Raw genomic sequence first — 19,789 nt, 5'->3', positions numbered from 1 at the left:
GCAAGGGCAAAACTACCACTGACTTCAACAGAGTCAGGATTCAACCAAAATATTTCTGGCTTACCAGTGAGAACAACCAAAATCCCTGAAAAAGGTCACCATTCAGGTTAATAGTTAGGCTGAACATCCCTAAAAAATTGCCCAGTATATGAAATTTCCCCCCCAGCTTCTGCAAGTAAGGCACCAGATTCCCTGACTTAGCTAATATTAAGTCAGCCATTCACAATATTATCTTTTGGGTACTGTAGGCTCACAGAGAGGGCCAATTGTTAATCAATGACCATGCAGCATTGGCGTTTCACAGTACTTGGGATGAGAACTAAAAAAATGCATCCATTTGTGACATCTGCGGTAAGTGAGCCATAAGCATTGTACTGTGTGTTTGTTTTATGGCTTGGTCAAGTGTGTTGGTCACATCGACCTAGGGCAGCTTAGACATTTTTAAGCAAATTGCGCATTCAGTGTTACACAAGGAACTACCTTGGCTCAACTTTCCTTTGAATTTGGGCTTATATACTAGACAACAATGAACACAGACGACACATTCTTAAAACTCGGATAACTACTTAAAATTGTCATAAGCATATATTTAGACAATAAAAGAAACAGTTACAATGCCTGTACAGTACTTAGCTGTTTTAACTTTATCGCATGTTTGTACAAACAGGGATATAACACACAAAAGAGAGAACTTTATTTCATGAATAAAGGTGAGGGTAGTCTTCAGAATATGCTGTTTCATACAATTTAAAGTACATTGAACAAGATTCATAGATCAAAAAAATCCATTAAATTAGATTGAGCAATTATGTGCTTGATAATATTTAAATATATATCATTACAAATAAATAAGGTATCTATTCACATGCCATGCATTACTAGAATGTGTTTCAATACCTGGGCACAACAAACTGATTACAAAGTGGCTGTGTTCTACAGAGCATGATGTTCGGAGTGAGGGACATTGCCTTCTTTTCAATTCTTTCCAGTCCTAAGGCAACCAGAACTCCAGAACCTGTCTGGTAGCTAAAGAGCTACTTTACACTCCATCAATCAGGCAGCAGTACAAATACTACAGCTGCAAACAGACTTTTACATTAAGTGACACAGTTAGTGAGAGCGTTAATGCTTCAAAACTTAATGTGCAACAGGGGCCCGGTCCTGGCAGATGCTGAGCTTCTCCTACAAGGTGGTGACGACTGTTCTCAGCTTCTATTGACTGCAAGGTCAGGAGAAGGTGCTCAGCTCCTTGAAGGAGCCGTTCAGCATTTTGCAGAATTAGGCCACATGTCAGCACATACGTTCCAGTTATCTCCAGGGAAGCTATGTGGGTAGATCATAAAGAGAATGAGCTGCTAGATATGCACTTGTTAATTTAATTATAAAGCAGATAGTTAGGAGTACTGAAGCACTTGCAGTTTATTGTTTTTACTAATTATGGGCAAAGGCTATTTTTGCTGTCTCAAGCAAAAAAAAAAGCTGCCTGAACTACTGAAGCAAAAAAAACCAACAACCACTCGGACTATGCTGCCCCAAGACAGAATGCTGCCCCTTAGCATGTGCCACCCCAGACACATGCTTCCTGCGCTGGTGCCTGGAGCCGGCCCTGATTATGGGCCAGACACCAATACCCTCTAAAGGGCTTCCATTGAAGCCATTAGACTCAGAATCTGGCCCTCTGCTGTGTTGTCACTGTCCTCCAGGCAGTACAAAACAAAGAATGGTCCCTGCCCCAAGGAACTTAATAGAGCATAGTAAACAGCTATACTAGGGGAACACATTCCCTGAAAGCCAATTTTGCAGAATTAGAAAATGCAGTCAGTAAACTGGGGGAAAGTGAAGCTGAAGGCTTTGGCAGTGGGGTATAAACCTCTTAGGGCTTGAGGGACAAGGCAAGAAGCCAGAGGCACTATCAGATTGTGGGATAAACACATTATTTGCTAAAGTGATCAGCAGCGAAATATGAATAATGCTAACAGTTAAATTGTTGTCTTTAGCTTTCAGAGTAAAAAAAACATCCTAAATTCATTCCTCTCTCTGAGAGCTATTGGCCGAGGCACTCTGTAGAGTGAGGAAGACAGTGCATTAGTTCACATTTTCAAGGTTTTCTTTGCAGCAGAAAGGGCTAGAAATTTTTCATTAATGAAAGCTGAGGTTTTGGAGCCCAAGAATTATTCTTTAGAAAGGGCTGTATGCCACAGCAAATTATTTAGCTATGGAACCACAGATTATTGATGTTAGTCTACAAATGTATTGTGGGTTTTTGAGGATAACACTGTGGTCAAATGATCTCCATGTGCATTGAAGGTAGGACAAGAAGTAATCAGCTTAATCTGCAGCAAGGGAGATTTAGGTTAGATATTGGAAAAACTTTCTAACTATAAGGACAGTTAAACTCTGGACCAGGCTTCCAATGGAGATTGTACAATCCCCCACATTGGAGGTTTTTAAGAACAAGTTGGACAGACAGCTGACAGGGATGATCTAGGTTTACTTGGGCTTGCCTCAGCACAGGGGGCTGGACTTGCCATTTCTATGATTCTGTGAAGCCCTGATCATATGTGCTGTAGTCTCTGAGTAAGGCAAGGAGTCTCACACCTCAGCAACAACTAAAGGTAACGGAGTGTGGTAAGGAGGAAGGTATGAATGCTCTTTTGTTTTGGCTGCGAGTGTTGCACAGCACTGATAGTATTTATTTGGCAATATCACAAACACAGCCACACACAGAAGACAGCCATATTTTATAATTAATCATCTGAATTGTAACTATTCGGTGGTCATAGAAAGAGTACTTGTGGCACCTATTATAAATTTGTTAGTCTCTAAGGTGCCACAAGTACTCCTGTTCTTTTTGTGGATACAGACTAACATGGTTGCTATTCTGAAACCTGTGGTCAGAGAGAATCTGTCCTGCCGAAGATCAGTCCTTCCTATGACCATGCTGTATATCATGGGAGCGTTCTCATGGCAATGGGAGCATTGTTTGTTATCTTCGTATGTGGAATGCATCACTGTAGTACTTTCCCCCTCCATACTGTCATCCTAAGAGTTATGCTTGGCCATGCCATCCCCTTCTTTAAATCCCTCCAGGGCTGCCGACTCCTCAAACTGCTTGAGAATTAAACTTTCAGTCACTGCCTTTAAAGTCCTGTATGATTCTGCCCTTCTCTACTTATCTGATCTTAAAAATAAATAAATATCAAAGCAGCCTGAGGTTTATCTTTCCACACATTCCTTTAAATGTGTACATCTAGGGGAGGGAAAACGCATCCACATTGCCCAACTGAAGGAAGCAGTCTTGAACTGACACAAGCAAAGCATCCACATACAGCCCAGCTTGCTCACCAATAATTGCCGGTAATGCTTGGTGCCAAGCCATGAAAGCTGAAGAAACATTTGAATAATTCTGGGCATTCATCAACATTTTAGGCCTCTGCAAGGTGGGGAGGGAGAAGAGCTCCTTGTCTGGTACATCAGTGAATTTCTCAGCATTTCAATTGTTGGGTTTTTTGTTTGTTTGTTTTAAATTTATGGGATTTACACAACAGTGCTAGTACCAGGGACTGAGCCAACCAATTAGTTGTAAATAAAACAGTACTCATTGACTACATATTTAGAGCCAAATCCAGAGCCCATTGATGCAAATGGCAAAACTCCCATTTGCTTTAATGGGACTAAGACATAGTGTGTTACCATATTAATGGTGAACTGATTATTTTTTAAATTTAAAAGCTAGTGAATATATTAAAGACTTACAATTACAAATGAGTAACTTGTTTAGAGTGAAATTAAAAAATATATATTTCACCTGCCAGAATCCTAGCTTGTACTTCTGTGTTTTTCCTGCAAGAGCTGATAATAACACAAACTATGGAAGTACTAGTAGATTAAGGAATACGGCTCCTACCTGGCTGTGGAAATGTCATACTCAATTCTTATTGGCCAGAGAGGGAACTCTGTTCCTGATGGGTAAGCAAATAGGAACTAGTTTTCAAATAGTCATCTTAGAAAGGGCCCTTATTTTTTATTTTAAGGCATTTTGAGAGATGTTTAGGATCTCAAACAGTTTTTCTATTTTTAATTTGCAATTCATTTCATCTCTAGGTTTTGAAACTCAGCACAATCAAAAAATAGGTTACATTTCTCATTACCCCTTTATCTCAGTGTGTTCTTTTACTATAAAGCAACAAAAAACTATTACGTGACCACAATGACTGATCTTTAAAAATATCCCTATTTACTACATCGCAGTATTTTGAGTTTACTGTGGTATCTTCTATACTTAAAGTTGAAAATACTACAGACTACTCTGAGATAAGATTAACAACTGCAATGAGGTGAATGCAGGGTTTTTTTAGTGGCCACTAAGGTTACAAATCATTATGGGGAAATGCTTCCTTACTGCCACTTGCCAAAGACTCCTGGTTACTCTGTGTGCACAGGTTTGCCTAACAAAGTAGGGCAGATGCTGACACCCTTAACTCCTGGTAAGTGGTACCTTGCTCCTGAAGTTCTACAGAACTCTTTCAGTCTGACTCACCATAGGAGTCGCTGAATAAGGCCCTAAATGTTTGCAATTTTCTCTATGTACCTTCCTCATCCAGGAGGACTAGGTGAACCAAATGAATATGTTTAGAAGAATAACATATATTCATAATGAACCAACAAAGGAAATGAATGGGAATAAAGTCGCTTAGGCATTTGCCCAAGAACTAACACAAGACAAGCAGGAATTCAGAACATTTATTGCAAGAGCTGAATAACTGTAAATAACGTTGAACTGGCAAAGCAGTAACAAGGATAACTGTTCAGATATTTATTCTGTCAAAGTCATCAAACACCCCTCACAAACTGACGTAAGTACTGCAATAAGCAATGCACCCCTAACCCATTTTATGTCTTTATACTGTGGAGGAAAAAAACTGTAAACTGCTATATACAAAAAAAAAACCTTTTGTTTTTTTTTTTGGTAAGAACAAATTAACCTTCAGACTACCTAAGTTTGTTATTTTAAGACTGATCAACTGTGGCATAAGATAATTTTCCCTTTTTTTCCTGTAAGGGCTTTTTTTTTCTTTTTCTTTTTTTCTTTCTTATTTTTTTCTGCATGCTATTTATTTGTTTAAATCATCTGTCATGCCTTAACAAAAACCGCCTATGAATGTCCAGATTTGGATTTGTTTTACGTGCAACTTAGATCTTATTAATAGTAAGAGTCACTCTGCTGGTTTGACTGAAGTGACATGACGCCGGTACCTGCCAGGCATTGACCAACTATGATAACAAACAGTTAAACAGCAATAATTAGAGTTTTAACCCTTAGTTTCCCCAACTAGCCTACCAGGAGAATGCTCTGTTACATCATGAAGGCACAACACATTAAATATTCTGTGGCTATGGTCTAAAAACACGTGTTACTACAACATTAACACAGATGAGGATCAACACAAATGCCGCTTTTTCAGCAATACAAACTGTCTTAGATATAGACACACACTTGCCCAATTGGAAAGAAAATGATCCTTGTATTTTGTTTCTCCAAATTTCACTCCTTCTACTCCAAATTAGCTCAATGTTACTTTTCATTAATTGTGAGACGACAGTTAACTGATCAGGGTTCCTAAATAAATGCCATCTGACGCTCCTTTGCCACCACCCATATAGCTAACTTCTTTTTTCTTTTTTTTAAGTTCCCCTGCTTTGCAAAACAGAATGGAAGTGAAATTAAAGTTATTAAAATTTAAAGCCCTTGTCTAAATCCTTTTGTTTTTTAATATTTGCAAACAGTTCTGCTTACTAGAATGCCAGCATCATCTGCTGTTAAACAGAAGCAAGAAGTTTTTTGTTTGGTTTATTTTTTAAACACAAGTGTTTTGAGTTCCTTGGAACTTTGTGTGTCAGACAGACTACTAACACGGAAACACCATCACTGAAATTAAAAACAAAACAACAGGAAGCAAATGAAAGAAAGTAAAAAGCAACTGTGAAACAAATAATTATGCTACAGTATCCTTTTTAGGTGAACGTTATAAGTTCACAAATTGTGTTAGTAATAATTGTTCCTATTTACAAGTATTTTGAACATTGATTGACTTACAAGTGTCCATTAATGTTGTTAATAGCACAATAGGTTTAATGTTTATAGTTTTAGTTGTTTTGTTTGCGGTATGATATCAAGTATAGCAGTCCCAGCAAAGATCAGTGACAGCAAGAGCACAGTTTTCTAACTGGATATTCTTTTCAATCATTATAATCCACTGAACTCTCTCTCTTGGTCTATCACTCTCCAAATGCATCTTCTGTTGTTTGTAGCAGCAGTCCAGGGTCAAAAAACAAACAAACAAAAAGGATATTTGCAAACTGGAGAGATCTCTGCAGAGTTTAATCATGTCTATTTAACAAAACCACACAACTAGTAGAAACACTCTTTTGTGTTGCAGAACATTATACTTTCCATTGGGCTAACACAAAGATATGCATATTTCTGCTATGTGAAGCATAGTTCTAGAGGTCTACCCAGTACATAAAGCTCTGACACACACACACACACACACGCACAGTATTAGCAAGTCTAAGTAGACTAAAGTCATTGATCCAAAATAGCCATTTCTTATAGCTGGTGCTCCTTTGGACTCTCAGCAGGTCCTGAGGCCTGTTTATAAGACTTCAAGTTAGCCAAAGGAATGTCAGTCATGTGATTGCCAGTGTTGAAATGGCCCTCACCAGAACCATACTGCTTTCGGTCACTGAACTGGTTTCTGTTGCTATCTTCTTTCCAGGTTCTTGTCAACGTGTGTCCATTCACTAGTTTGTCCTTCTTAACCCATTCTTTCTGAGGTGCAAAGGTGGAGAGAGGAGACTTTGGCTGCTGGTATGGACCCAGGCTGGGAGGCATCCAACAGTTATCTGAGTGACCCAAAACCAGGCATTCTTGAGTACACATCTCTGTAGCTTCAGCTAATCCTCGTGGACCAAGAGGCCCATCTGCAGAAGACAACAAAGGAGACCGAAAAAGAAAAAAAAAAAAGAAAAGAGAGAGAAAGAAATAGTGTTAGACTTTCACTCTGAATATATTGCTGTCAAAGCTGCATGTACTCCTGACATTTGCTAAAATGGGAAAAGTAATTGTAATGTTCTTAATCCTACAACCAACTGTGCCACTGACTTAAAAAAGTGGCATTATGTTAATGTCACAGTGTCAAAATATACTTGCATGCTAATAGAGAGTGGTTATCTGTTATTAAGGTCTTTGGTGAAATGTGACTTTTGTGATCAAAACATCTTCTATGTCATTGCCTGTATACTTCCCTGTTCCTCAAAAAGGGAATGATGGATAAATTAGTCATCAGCCAACAGGCTCAGACAACGGATATGAATCGGTTGCAATCAAATTTTTAAGAATTCCGTATTAAGGAAATAAACACTTGGGCAGACGAAAAACAGTGATAAGCAAACACAGTGACCCAGATTCTCTATGAGAACTAATGCTGGGGTGAATTGGCATAGCCCAGGCATACTCTCATCTCGCCTGCAATTTCCAGGTGGGGCCCTGGATGTAGGAGCAGAAATGCAAGAGAATTCTCAGCTGGCTAGTTAGGTCTAGATCAGGAATCGGCAACCTTTGGCACATGGCTCACCAGGATTGGGCCGGGCTGGGCCAGTTTGTTTACCTGCTATGTCCACAGGTTCGGCTGATCACAGCTCCCACTGGCTGCAGTTTGCCATCCCGGGCCAAAGGGGGCTGCAGGAAGCGACGCGGGTCAAGTGATGTGTTAGCGGCCACTTCCTGGCACCTCCATTTGCCTGGAACAGCGAACTGCAGCCAGTGGGAGCTGTGATCAGCTGAACCTGCGGACATGGCAGATAAACAAACCGGCCCAGCCAGCCAGGGTGCTTATCCTGGCAAGACGAGTGCCAGAGGTTGCCGATCCCTGGTCTAGATCCTACCACTCTGCAGCACCTGAGTGGTACAAAGTAAACAGAATAAGATTATGAGAAAATCTGTACCATTGTCAATTTGTCTTGCCACACACAGATCCCCATTTGGTACACTAAATAGGTGAAACACATTAGTCCCACTGGACATTAATACACATCTCAAAGATTTGCTATAAAACTACATAAATCAAAGGTTACACACAATGTGAACCTTCCGTAACTCACTTGTGTTTTTATGGTTTTCTTACATGCATCAATATGAGATCACAGGCAATGGACCATGCAGTTTGTAATACGCTATGCATATTTAAGATCCATTGCATCTTTCACCCACTACGGAGAGCACAACTGGCCTGCTTCAGAGGCCTGACTATCAGCTCAGTGGACAAGTCACCCATATCTCCAGAAAGTGCTGACCTTCTCCCCAGTCTGAACATATTTCTAAGTGAGTGAACTTGCAGATGAGTCACTGATCTGATCAGACTGGATTTACACATAGGGTAAGATGTTCCAAAAGACTGATAAACTGCCACATGTCTTTGTTACCTATTTCTCAACATCTGAGAATATATACATCTAATGACCAATGCCTGGTCATGATCCTTGCTAGATATATGATGATTTTGATGAAGACCTTCAATGGGAAATCCTTCCTTGACTTCAGAGCAAATCATCAGTCTAGACCTCCAGGCAATCAAAGAATTAAGAAGCATTTTTTTCTTGATTAAACAGTGAAGTGACAGGAAGGGAATTATGGATTAATTTTGAGAATGAGATTAACTAGATAGGCTGAAGTCATGAAGGTTAGCATTAATCAGAAGAAAAATACAGACCACAGAAAAACCTGTCAGGGCTGTGCCAGCACAAAGATACCTTCATAATTGTGAATTTGAGCCTGTAATTATCACTGAAGATATTTAAATGAAGATGTTTGTGCTGTAGCGAAAATGGAGGTTTCAGTCTCTTCATTTGCAGCAAATGCAGCATAGTAGGTTTATTTTCAAATCCCCAGATCATCCTAATTAGTCTAACTGTAGCTGCTATTTCTTTTAACGTGCCTAATGTTTTTTTAATCTTCCTAAGCTAATGTCCTCATGAGATCCTGTGGCAGTGAGTTCCACATATTAATCATCTGCGGCATTTAGAGTCAATTTTAGCAAATATAATTTAGATGCATTTTGTTAAAAAACATAACTATTGTTTCCTTTATCCTTACCTCTGAATATCTTTTCTTAGACTGTGAGGTTACTGGCGCAGGAACAACCCTTTTTGCATATTAGTATCTAACAGTAGATTCTGGGTACTATGGCCATCAAAAGTAATGATGTCTTTTTAACTAGATGAGCCATGACTGGAAGCTCCTGCAATCCTTGTACAAGCAATTGGAATAATTTAAGAAATATATATACCAATGACATTGGGGCAAAATAAGATGAAATAATCAGTTCTGCAATAATTTAGGGTAAAAAAAGTGATTGCAAAGCAGAAGTTTAGGACAAATTTCAAGGAGAGCCAATAATCTTGGGTTTAAAATAAGAGCTGTGATAATTCATGGGAAGAGAAAGATTCTTGTTCTATAAAAGCCCCTCTTTGAAATCGGCACTACTCCGTTATAATCAAATTGAGGCAAGTATTTAGTACAAAAAGCTATAGTAAGTAAAGGAAGCAATCCCAATATATTGTTAACATTTCCAAAGGTTATCTATAGGTTAAAAACTGATTTTTTTTTTGCTGACAACAGAAATGTAATTTTCATTAGGTTTTTCCCATTTTCACAGGAAGAAAGTGAGAAGTGGCAAAACTCTTTCCAACCAGCCTGATCACACAGTAAAATGCTATCTTGCTGACCCAAGGAGGAAAGGTTTGGCAGGGATTAAAACTTTCAACACACAAAGAAAAGCCTTCACCACAGAGTGACACAGTTCAAGAAATACAGTGCATGCACCTTGGACTTCCAATTTGCAGTGTAATAGCAGGTTAACAAGAGAACCTTCAGCTCCACACTCATGAAGAGGATCTGTTATGTTGCCCTGTTTAGCTAAATAAAATAAAATAAAGTTCAAAGAGATATGGCAATCATTTAAGTTTAGAATTTATATGGGTAATAAGCTGTTTTTACTTAGGACAAAATATGCATGTGGACCTATAAGCCATGTCAAATTAATCTTGGAGAGATTTACTTCATGTGTTTAGCTTTCCTTAGTAAGAGTCCTAGAGTGATAATACAGTTAATCTCAGAATGGATTTCCTCTGAAGTTGGTGAAGTTTGTGGATAGTTTTGAAATATTTGGATGAAAGGTACTACTTAAATATTTATTACTAAGAAAAAGGGGCTGTATAATAAACAGAGACAGAATGGTGCTGTGGAGATAATCACTTATTCTGGAGGAACTCGGTGGGTGAGATAATATGTTTTAGTGGACCAACTTCTGTTGGTGAGAGAGACAAGCTTTTGAGCTACACAGAGCTCCTCTTCAGGTCACTTTGGAAGGGACATTTCTCATATTTCTGGTTAGCCAAATGTCATTTTCTTTCTTTGACTCTCCAAAAGACTATCACAATCCAATTCATTTCAAAGAGGGATGTGCTTTTGTTCTCAACTTTCCCTATCTATAGATTTCAAATGCAGACAAGCCTGACAGGGGTGTAGTCCTCTCTGTAAAGGGCAAATCTTGCTCTTTGTGGGGTTTCACCTGCAAATATATGAGCAGAGTTTGGGCTCTAGCACTCACAGTGCAAGCCTGGGAGCCAGGAGCACTCCTGTAATACTCATTCCCACTGTAGACTTGGAACAAGTCACTGATGATCTCTGACTCAGTTTCCCCAGTCTGTAAAATGCAGAGAGTGTTTACCAGTCTCACTAGAGAATTCTGAGGATTAAACTATGGAATAATTAGATAAAATGCCTTGAAGGACTCTATATAATTGTTAATCAGCAAATAACATTTTGATACTTTACCTTTAAGGCATCACAACATAAAAACAGCCTCTTACTTTTTGTTTGAAGTGATGCTACATTATGTGTACACCCAGGGGTACATTTCAGATTACAGACAATATCTTTTAATACCACACTAATGGAATAACAGTATATTCCATCTGGGACAAGGACAATCTCATTTATAATGCGTACATGTGACTATCATCATAGGCACCATGATCTCTGATTAGGGCATTTAGATGCAACCACAATACATTTAATAAATCTTACTAATAATCATTGTGATGCTTTGGAGGCTCTGCCAAATCCCCCAGTGCAAGATGCATATGATTTAGAAGAAAAAATAATTAATTTTGGAGAAAATATGAGCTCAGCACAATAAAAATAAAGCACAGTAGCATGGTTTTCTTCAGCTCCTGCATTGTGTAATTATGTTCTCTGTGAAGACAGTTCATTTCTTCTTAAGAGTCTTCTTAGTATTCAGTGATACAAGTGAAATAATCATGAACAGTATGATGGGGAAAAGAACCTGTTGGGATATGCAGGATGGTAGCGTTAGCTGCTTTGTATTGAGAAAGCACAATGTTGACTTCCTGGTAATTATCTTTCCCCTTCACCACTACCAAACAATAGCTTTCATCCGATTTTCTAAACTTGCTTCATTACTGCAAACAACGACGCCACTTAAAAACCTATTCCTGATGCTTTAATTTCATAATTGCATTAATTTGTTTCCTTTCTGTCCAAAAAATGTCACTGGAATCTCTGTATCAAGTTTTTCCACACTGAAGTACTTTATTGATATGTTTTTTTCAAAGTATTTGTTCTCCGAACAATCTGTAATGCATGAGCCCGGTTATCAGTCTTGGCTGCTTGAATACATAATGACACAACTGCTGATAAAACTACACAAGCCATCTGTCTCTGGATTTAAATGTTTTGAAAGCAAACACAAAAGTACATAACAAACACTCCCTTAAATTGTCTTTGTTACTATTGATATCAGATCTTATGCCCCCCCCAAGCCTTTTTTATTATTTTATTCTGTTAATAACTGTCAGGCAACTGCATGGCTTGCTGCCTCAAAAGGAGACAGGTGCAAGCAGTTAAATGCCAGTCAAATGTTGGCTATACCCTAATTGTGGAAATTCAGAGTGGTCTTTTATCTCATTTTATTATACCCAGAAGCTGAACTTTTATTTCATTGATTAACTAACTGCTGCAATTAGCAACTAGCTCCTGGCACGTTGACCAGCTGCTTTTCAACCGGCTCCTTCAAAACTCTCTTGCTCAAAGCCGGAGGCTCATTCTTTAAATGTGGAAGAGTCAAGACCACAAGTTAAGTTGTACTCAGATGCTTTTCAGCCTCCTCTGTGAATTAGGATTCATTAGCCAGGATGCATTGCTCTTAGGTATAGTGGTGAACATGGTGTCCACCCTTAACTCCTGACCTGATCTTATGGAAATTTATTATACAAGATTAAACTATATATCAGGTGTTAAAACAAATTAAAATGTTTTAAGATGATAAAATGGAGGCCATTAGACTTGTAACGTGAGAAGGGAAAACAAATGTAAAGATATTTGTTGTAGGTATTTCAAAAGTATGAGGCCTAGATAAAGTACTTGATGTAGAGTCATAAGATTTAGCAATATATATATTGTGATAAGCAAGTGAAAGAAAAACGTTCAAATACCAAATTCCAAGGGGATTTCGGAATACCTGTAACCATGGAAAAACCACATTACGTATCAAAACTGCTGGGAAATGCAATGAGGCAAATAGCCTATGGTAGCAATTGGAACCGTAATTATGGTCCCCCAGAACGACAAATATGGGCTGGGTGCTTAAACCTAAATCATACATAGTCCTGGTTGTGTAGGGGATGCAAGGAAAAGGGTGTAAAAAGATGATCATACCAACCCCTACCTGAAACACTGGGATGACAGGAAGGTGATAACTAGCTCATCATTGCCCACTTATGGTGCTCTCCACTTACTATTGTCTTCATCTTAATGTCTAATGGCGTCCACAAGATTGCGAGTAGGCCAGCCTTGGAGGTGTTTTGTAATATGTATCTGTTTGTGTAAAGTTATGCTTGATTTTAAGGTAAGTCTTCATGTTTCTGTTTGTGTGATTCACCAGTCTCACTTAATAATAATATTATGAAGCCCCTGCATACAAAACCTGTTATTAACGACTTGTGCAATTTTGCATTCCAATTAATGAGAGGCTACAATGGCCACAGCTTCATTTAAAAGTTGAAGTTACAATCATATTTATTCATCTTTTCACACCAGACCTTTAACAAAATTCAGCTCTATTTAACCTTGGATATAGAAAGCCTCTTGTTGACTGTGCAACACATTCATACGCTGCATTGTTAAATGACCTTTCCTGAAGAGACAACATATTACAAGTTTTATAAAAACCTTCCGCCCCCTCCACTTATAATTACAGAACTGATTTTCCTGCATTTCATGAAGGTTTTGCCAGTATTGTATACGATCAAAAGAGAGAAAATGGTTTATAACACAAAGATGGTTCTGACATATTTTTCTCTTCAATTAATTAAAGAATTAATGTGAAAATGCTTTCTTGAATCCTAGGTTATGTTCCAAAAAACAAAACAAAAACTCCCAGGCACATGCTGTACAAGTTGCTTTTTCTGATTAGTAATTAAACTAGCTTCTGTCACCCTTACATTGAAAGACACCATACTCCACAGCTAGTCCCATTTGGCATTACTGGAGCCAAATAAAGTTGGCAGCAGAATCTGGTCCTTAATTGGGCTAGACTGAGAGACACATGCTGCCAGCCTTACACATACAGAGTAGTCCCTTTGAAAGGAATCTGACTATTCATGTAGTAAAATACTAACCAAGAGGAGTTAAGTGTGGCAGAATATGACCATGTATATGACGACCGTAGCAGACCACTCCAAAAGCATCACTTCCTCTCTGCAGAAGCAATTATCACATTTCCCAGGTTCCCCCACCTTACTCTAAGAGAAAGTAATTCCTTTACCAGGTGTAGATTACTTTCTCCCCCATGCTGCCTTAGTTGCACTGGTTAGTGTGCAGGTTCCATGCTACCTGCCTTTCGCTGCCCACTCCCAGTCCACCTGTGTGTAGGGTGGGCGGAGGGAGACAAGATAGGAAGAAGTGCACTGTGGAACTTGTACTGTTAAGTGCATAAAGGGGTAATCTGGACAGCCTGAACAAGTTCTGCTCCTTTACAGGGCCGGTGCAACCATTTAGGCGAACTAGGCGGTTGCCTAGGGCGCCGAGATTTGGGGGTGCCAAAAAGCACCCCGAAATTTTTTTTAAATGGTTGAGCAGCCCTGCTGCTAAGACAGAGAGGGAGTCTGAGCTGCCAGCGGCAGCCGGCAGCACAGGGTGTCTCCTGGGCCAGGGCGCCGCCGCGGCAGCCGGCAGCCCGGGGTTTCCCTGGGTCAGGGCGCCACCACGGCAGCTGGCAGCCCAGGAGCCCCTTGGGTCAGACCGCCGCCGGAGGGGGCGGCAGGCAGCCCCCCTGGAGCTGCCGCAGTGGTGCCTGCGGGCAGACGGTCGGCTGCTCACGCGGCTCCGGTGGACCGCCCGCAGGCACCACTGCGGTAGCTCCACTGGGTCCGCAGGACCAGCACGCGGGGCGGCGAAATTACCATCTGCCTAGAGCGCTCAAAACCCTAGCACTGGTCCTGCTCCTTTACTCCTCTGCATGGCAGCAAAAGGGCCAGATGAAAATGACCTCATTATGGGTCAAATTGTATTGTACAAGTTTTTCCAGACTTGAAGTGTAGTGTACCCTATGCCCTACTACATACAGCTTTCCTTCAAGGAATCTTAGAGTATCATGGAGGTGTTTAACTACATCGTCATCTTGTTTCCAGTTCTTTTACAACAGATATTGCTAACAGAGTTCATTGGGCACTGTTTTTGGCTATTAGATCAGCTCAGATTAAGGGTTGGTTCATAAACTTCAGTCCCTTAGGGGCAAGATCCTTCTGTTCCCTGCATGGCCACATAGCTTGAGCAAACATATAGCTCCATGTTATTTATCACATATGGGTAGTTAACCTGCTTTCAGTTCTTTACCACTCACTTGTTACAGGGGTAACTGGATGAAATTCCATGGTCCATGTTATAGAGGAGCTCGGCACAGGGGCTTGTTTACATGGGCACACTCAGCAAAATTAACCACAATTAACTAAAGATGTGAATTTAAATTGCATTAGTTAAACCACAATAAAGCCTGTGTGGACACACTCATTCAGAATTAAAGCGTTCTTAATTAAATTTAGCTTAATTAACTTCCAAGTCCCCCTGTAGAAAAGCCCTGGATGATCAAATGGTCCATTTTGACCTTAAAATTTATAGACCAGCAAATATTAGCAGAAAGTGCTTGAACTTCTATCAACTTTCATTGATAAACTTAGACAAATGGGTGTGTGGGAGAGGAGCTGCTTTAGAAACGTGGAAGGTGTTTGCCGCAAGTCCAGATTTGGGAATATGCTTCTGGTTTCTGATTAAAGGTAAAAGCTCATTCTGATTTAAAAAAAAAAAATTACTGTAACCTGGATTTAAGTGTCACATTGTAGCTGCAGAGAGAGAGTCACCTTGGGGCAGAACAGAAGGGGAGTAAATAAGATTTGGCAAAATGTTTTGTTAACAAATAAATAAGGATTAAATGTTTTATGTGTCTCTCATACTGATTTAATATTTTGGTGAAAAGTCAACATGTGTACATGGAGACAGTCCAAATACAATAGCACATGGGCAGCCAAAGCAGCAAATTCTCTCCCTGGGAGGATAATGTTATTTAGACAGATTTTATAGTACACAAATAACAGATAGCATATCTTTATAAATCAGAACCCTTCCTCAGCATGATATGGACCTTATCTATCTTCTTCTCATCTGCTCAAGCTATGGCTCAAGAGGGCATTATCTCAACTAATTCTATCTTCTCATTTTTTTCTGCAATCCATTCAATTTCTGGGGGACAATCTAACAAATGAGATCTCCACAAAGGATACAAATAAACCTTCTAAATTTCACTGGATGGCTTACTGAGAACACAGCACACTTACTGTTAAAGTATTTGGACTAGAATTTGTTTTTTAGTATGAGTCTTTCTCCTTATTTAGCTAAGATCCTGCTGCCTAAAAAACAAAACAAAAACAAAACAAAACAAACCTCATTCCCTAAAGATGGTGATAGATTATAACATATTTATAAAACATCCTGTGGCCACAGTCATTTACAAGCTCCCCCCCCCATACCTAATATTTATGTTACTTGATCAAAATACTTTGTTGAACAGATTTACAGGCAACATGCTGAAACAACACCAGTTTTGACATGGTTACATTTTCTTCTCTATTTACTCCAAATTTACATTACTTCTCTGTTAATTTATCCCAACATGCTGCCAGTCGAAATAGCTCACCTGAAGTCTCATTTCCAAATTTTCTATTGATTATTTCTTTATTATATATACACTCTTAAATATTTCTATAATGTTTACTTAACTAGAGGATTTTTATCAGGAACACAAATCCATCTAGTGTTAAATTGAGATTGAACATGTAGATATATTGGTTTAATTGTACTAGATTGTGACACACTTACATTGAACGCAGGGCTGGCTCCAGGCCACAGCGCGCCAAACGCGTGCTTGGGGCGGCATGCCGCGGGGGATGCTCTGCCGGTTGCTGAGAGGGCGGCAGGCGGCTCCGGTGGACATGCAGCAGGTGTTTCTGCAGACGGTCCGCTGGTCCCGCGGCTCCAGTGGATCTCCTGCAGACACGCCTGCGGCAACTCCACCGGAACCGCGGGACCATTGGACCCTCGCAGGAATGCCTACGGGAGGTCCACCGGAGCCGCGGGACCGGCGAGCGGCAGAGAGCCCCCCGCGGCGTGCCGCCGTGTTTGGGGTGGCGAAATTGCCAGAGCCAACCCTGATTGAATGGTACCATACTCTATGAATAGTGCCCTGGAGTTCAAGAGGACTGCTTGTGGAGAAAGGTAGTACTCAGTGTGAGCAAGCTTGGCTGAATGCTGACAACTATTGCAACTGAGATATGTTAGCAACATTTATAGCATTACAGTAGGCCATTGCAATGTGTATTTTTTTCATTTTATTTTATTTACAACTACTCACCACCATGTCGGTTAAAATAAATGTCAGCTTGAGCCTCAGTCTGGTTAAGGTTGTTTTCTTTAAAAAAATCTGGATAAGAGACTTATTTTTCCCTGAGCGTCTCTCTATATTATGGTCAGATACTGATTCTCCATCTCATATTAAACACACATTACTCCACGAGGGCAGGATTGGTACTCTGTGATCTTCCCTAACTAAGGGGCAGAGTGTAACTGCACTACCCACAGGACAGGCAGGAGCCAAAACATGACTTGAGACTCACAATTCAGCCCCTGTGTTGGCCCTTTTTTTAGAAGAATCTTCTTCCCTCTGCGTCAGACATTGGGAGGAGAAAAAGGAGCTGAGTCACCTTGATCGATTGGCCCATAAGCCCTCACAGAGAAAGCACCGATCAGAACACCACGTTCGTATTGTTCTAGCCATTCCTTCAGACACCTACTGGCCAGGCTGTCAGGGCCACCGCACACCCGATCGGAATAACGCACTGGAGCCCAGAACCCCTGGGCCATCTTTAGCCTCCCAAATAGCCGGGATTACAGGTGTGTGCCACCAACGTTAGAGCTGAGGAATCCTGTTAAAATCAATGGGTCCACTCATGGAGTAATTTGCTACTTTAACACAAATAAGGGCATCAGAATCTGGCCTCTAATCTCCCTACCCCAAATATGTTCTCTCTGCATAAATTCCAGAAAGGGAGAAGGAGCCAGAGACTCCACAAAGTCCACTACACTTTGTCATTACCAATTTAATTAACATGGAAGGTGCTCAGCTACTACTATGATGGGTGGCAATACAAAACCCTAAAATATATCCAAAATTCCAACAGGTTCCTTTGCCTATACAAATTATGAAGTAATCTAGGTGAGACTACTCATGGCTTGGAGAATGGAGATGTGATAGGAGTAGAGGCTTGGAGCAGTGGAGACAAAAAGGAATAGTGATTAAACCCTATGGACCAGATGCTACCATTCTTACTCTTACTGAGTATATCTTTCTCCATAAGGTGCAATATCAATGCATACGGGTGGCAGAATCAGCCCCTATATCATATGACATACAATTTTAGACTAATAGAGATTGACATGTCTATATTGCACTTATCACCACGATATTCTGTGCACTAACATAATTAAATGCACAACAGAAGACCAGAAGACTTATAGTTTCTATCCCACTCTTTAAGTAAGCTGTTTGACTGTACATTGAAAAGACCATTAAGTATGTTGGTTGACACATAGAACCACTGAAATCTGGGCTCAGCAATCACACTTTAATAATTATTACTTTATATTCAGCATTCTTGAACGTTCAATCAGTATTCCAGTATTACCTGTAGTCTGAGTGTGCATGATGACTAAAAGCTACCTCCCTCCCCCTCCTATTTTCCTGCTGCCTGAAAATATAATTGATAACGTAAGTCCAAGGGCTTGTATCTCCCATCACAGTGTGTTTTCTGAAGGAAAATATTTGACTGCTGTTCTTTATAGATACAATGTAATTCTCTTATTAATGATAACAAATCCCTGTAAATGCCCACAAAAACCATATTGTTTCGAACAGTGCCAAGAGTTGGAGCTGGCTGAGTTCCCATCAAAACATGTCAGAAAAAAAGATCAGAGAGCACAGGAGCGTATGAAGGGGAAAGCTCCTGCTGCCATCTTTCGCCAAAGATAAAGGGAACATCCAAGAACTGTAGCAAGATGTAACTTAGTGTTTTAGTTCAAGCAGTGAAATTTGTGACCAGAGCAAATGCTTCTGAAACAGATTCTTTCACTCCATTCCTACAACTTGCTTCACTAACCTACAACTATTAAACTTCCATGGACTCCAACTTCCTGTGGTCTGCTCCCAGCTGGATGACTCAATTTCAATCCTTTGCCATATTCCTTCTGTCTGTCTCTTTCTTTGAATTAACCAAATCCACAAGCCAGCTGGCTCATTTAATTCTTATTGATATTGGTTGGGATGTCAGGTTGTTTCTCTCTAATAGAAGCGGCTTGTGACGTGAACCTTTTCTTTTTAATTTAGATAGCAGTCCAAAGTTCCTAGCTCTGAAACCTTTGGCAAGATTTATAATGTTAAGCTGTCATCCAGAACAATCAGTATGGCTTCAGTTCAAAATCTATCTTAAGTATACTTCTAATCATGTTGAAATATACCCAAAATACTATATCCATTGCAGTATATTAGCCAACATAAACATCTTCCCATGACTCCTGAAAGAAATGGGAAAACCTACAGCTCACCTAAAGGAATAAATGCAGAACTGGAAAAGCAGACACTATTCAAAAATCATGGATTTTCTGTTCCGGTCAGCAAAGATTTTAACAGCAGCCAACGTCAATTATCATATGACATAAAAGTATATTATGAAAACAATTCATTTATTAACAATCCTACCTTATTTTCAGGTTCATTTTCTCTTTACCTATACCAAATGACTTTCATATTCTCTCTTTAGTTTACTCTTTCTACCTGCAACCTTCCCATTATGTTTCTCCTGCAAAGTAATTTGGTTTGACTATTCTTCTCAACCTTCCTTTCTTTCTCTAGTTTTTCTTAAGCAGTGGAGGCTTTTCTCTGTATGTGTCCATTTTCTATTTACTCTCTCTCACTCCTTGCACTATTCCCGAGTGGATGTGCAGTCTGATATGACTTTATCATTATGCCTTTTAAGATGTTCCAGGCTTCTGTTACATTTGTATATTTTTAAACAAAAATTGAGATATAAGACTGACTTCAGC

General features: G+C 39.8%; 1 protein-coding gene across 4 annotated transcripts in view; it reads right to left on the bottom strand.

Annotated features, from left to right (window-relative positions):
• Positions 1-2,825: 2,825 nt before the first annotated feature.
• The window catches only part of PCDH9 (protocadherin 9), a 956,435-nt gene continuing 939,471 nt past the window's right edge, over positions 2,826-19,789 (bottom strand). For 3 of the 4 annotated variants that reach the window (XM_032773456.2, XM_032773458.2, XM_032773457.2), the window contains exon 4: positions 2,826-6,984. In XM_032773456.2, the coding sequence (XP_032629347.1) occupies positions 6,611-6,984 (374 nt within the window). In that variant the 3' untranslated portion in view covers positions 2,826-6,610. The remainder of the gene's footprint in view (positions 6,985-19,789) is intronic. The other variant, XM_075061556.1, reaches the window with a different exon arrangement.

Source organism: Chelonoidis abingdonii, chromosome 1, assembly GCF_003597395.2.
Source record: "Chelonoidis abingdonii isolate Lonesome George chromosome 1, CheloAbing_2.0, whole genome shotgun sequence".
Lineage (NCBI taxonomy): Eukaryota > Metazoa > Chordata > Testudines > Testudinidae > Chelonoidis > Chelonoidis abingdonii.
Note: the sequence above shows the minus strand (reverse complement) of the source record. Positions and strands in the feature narration are given on the sequence as shown.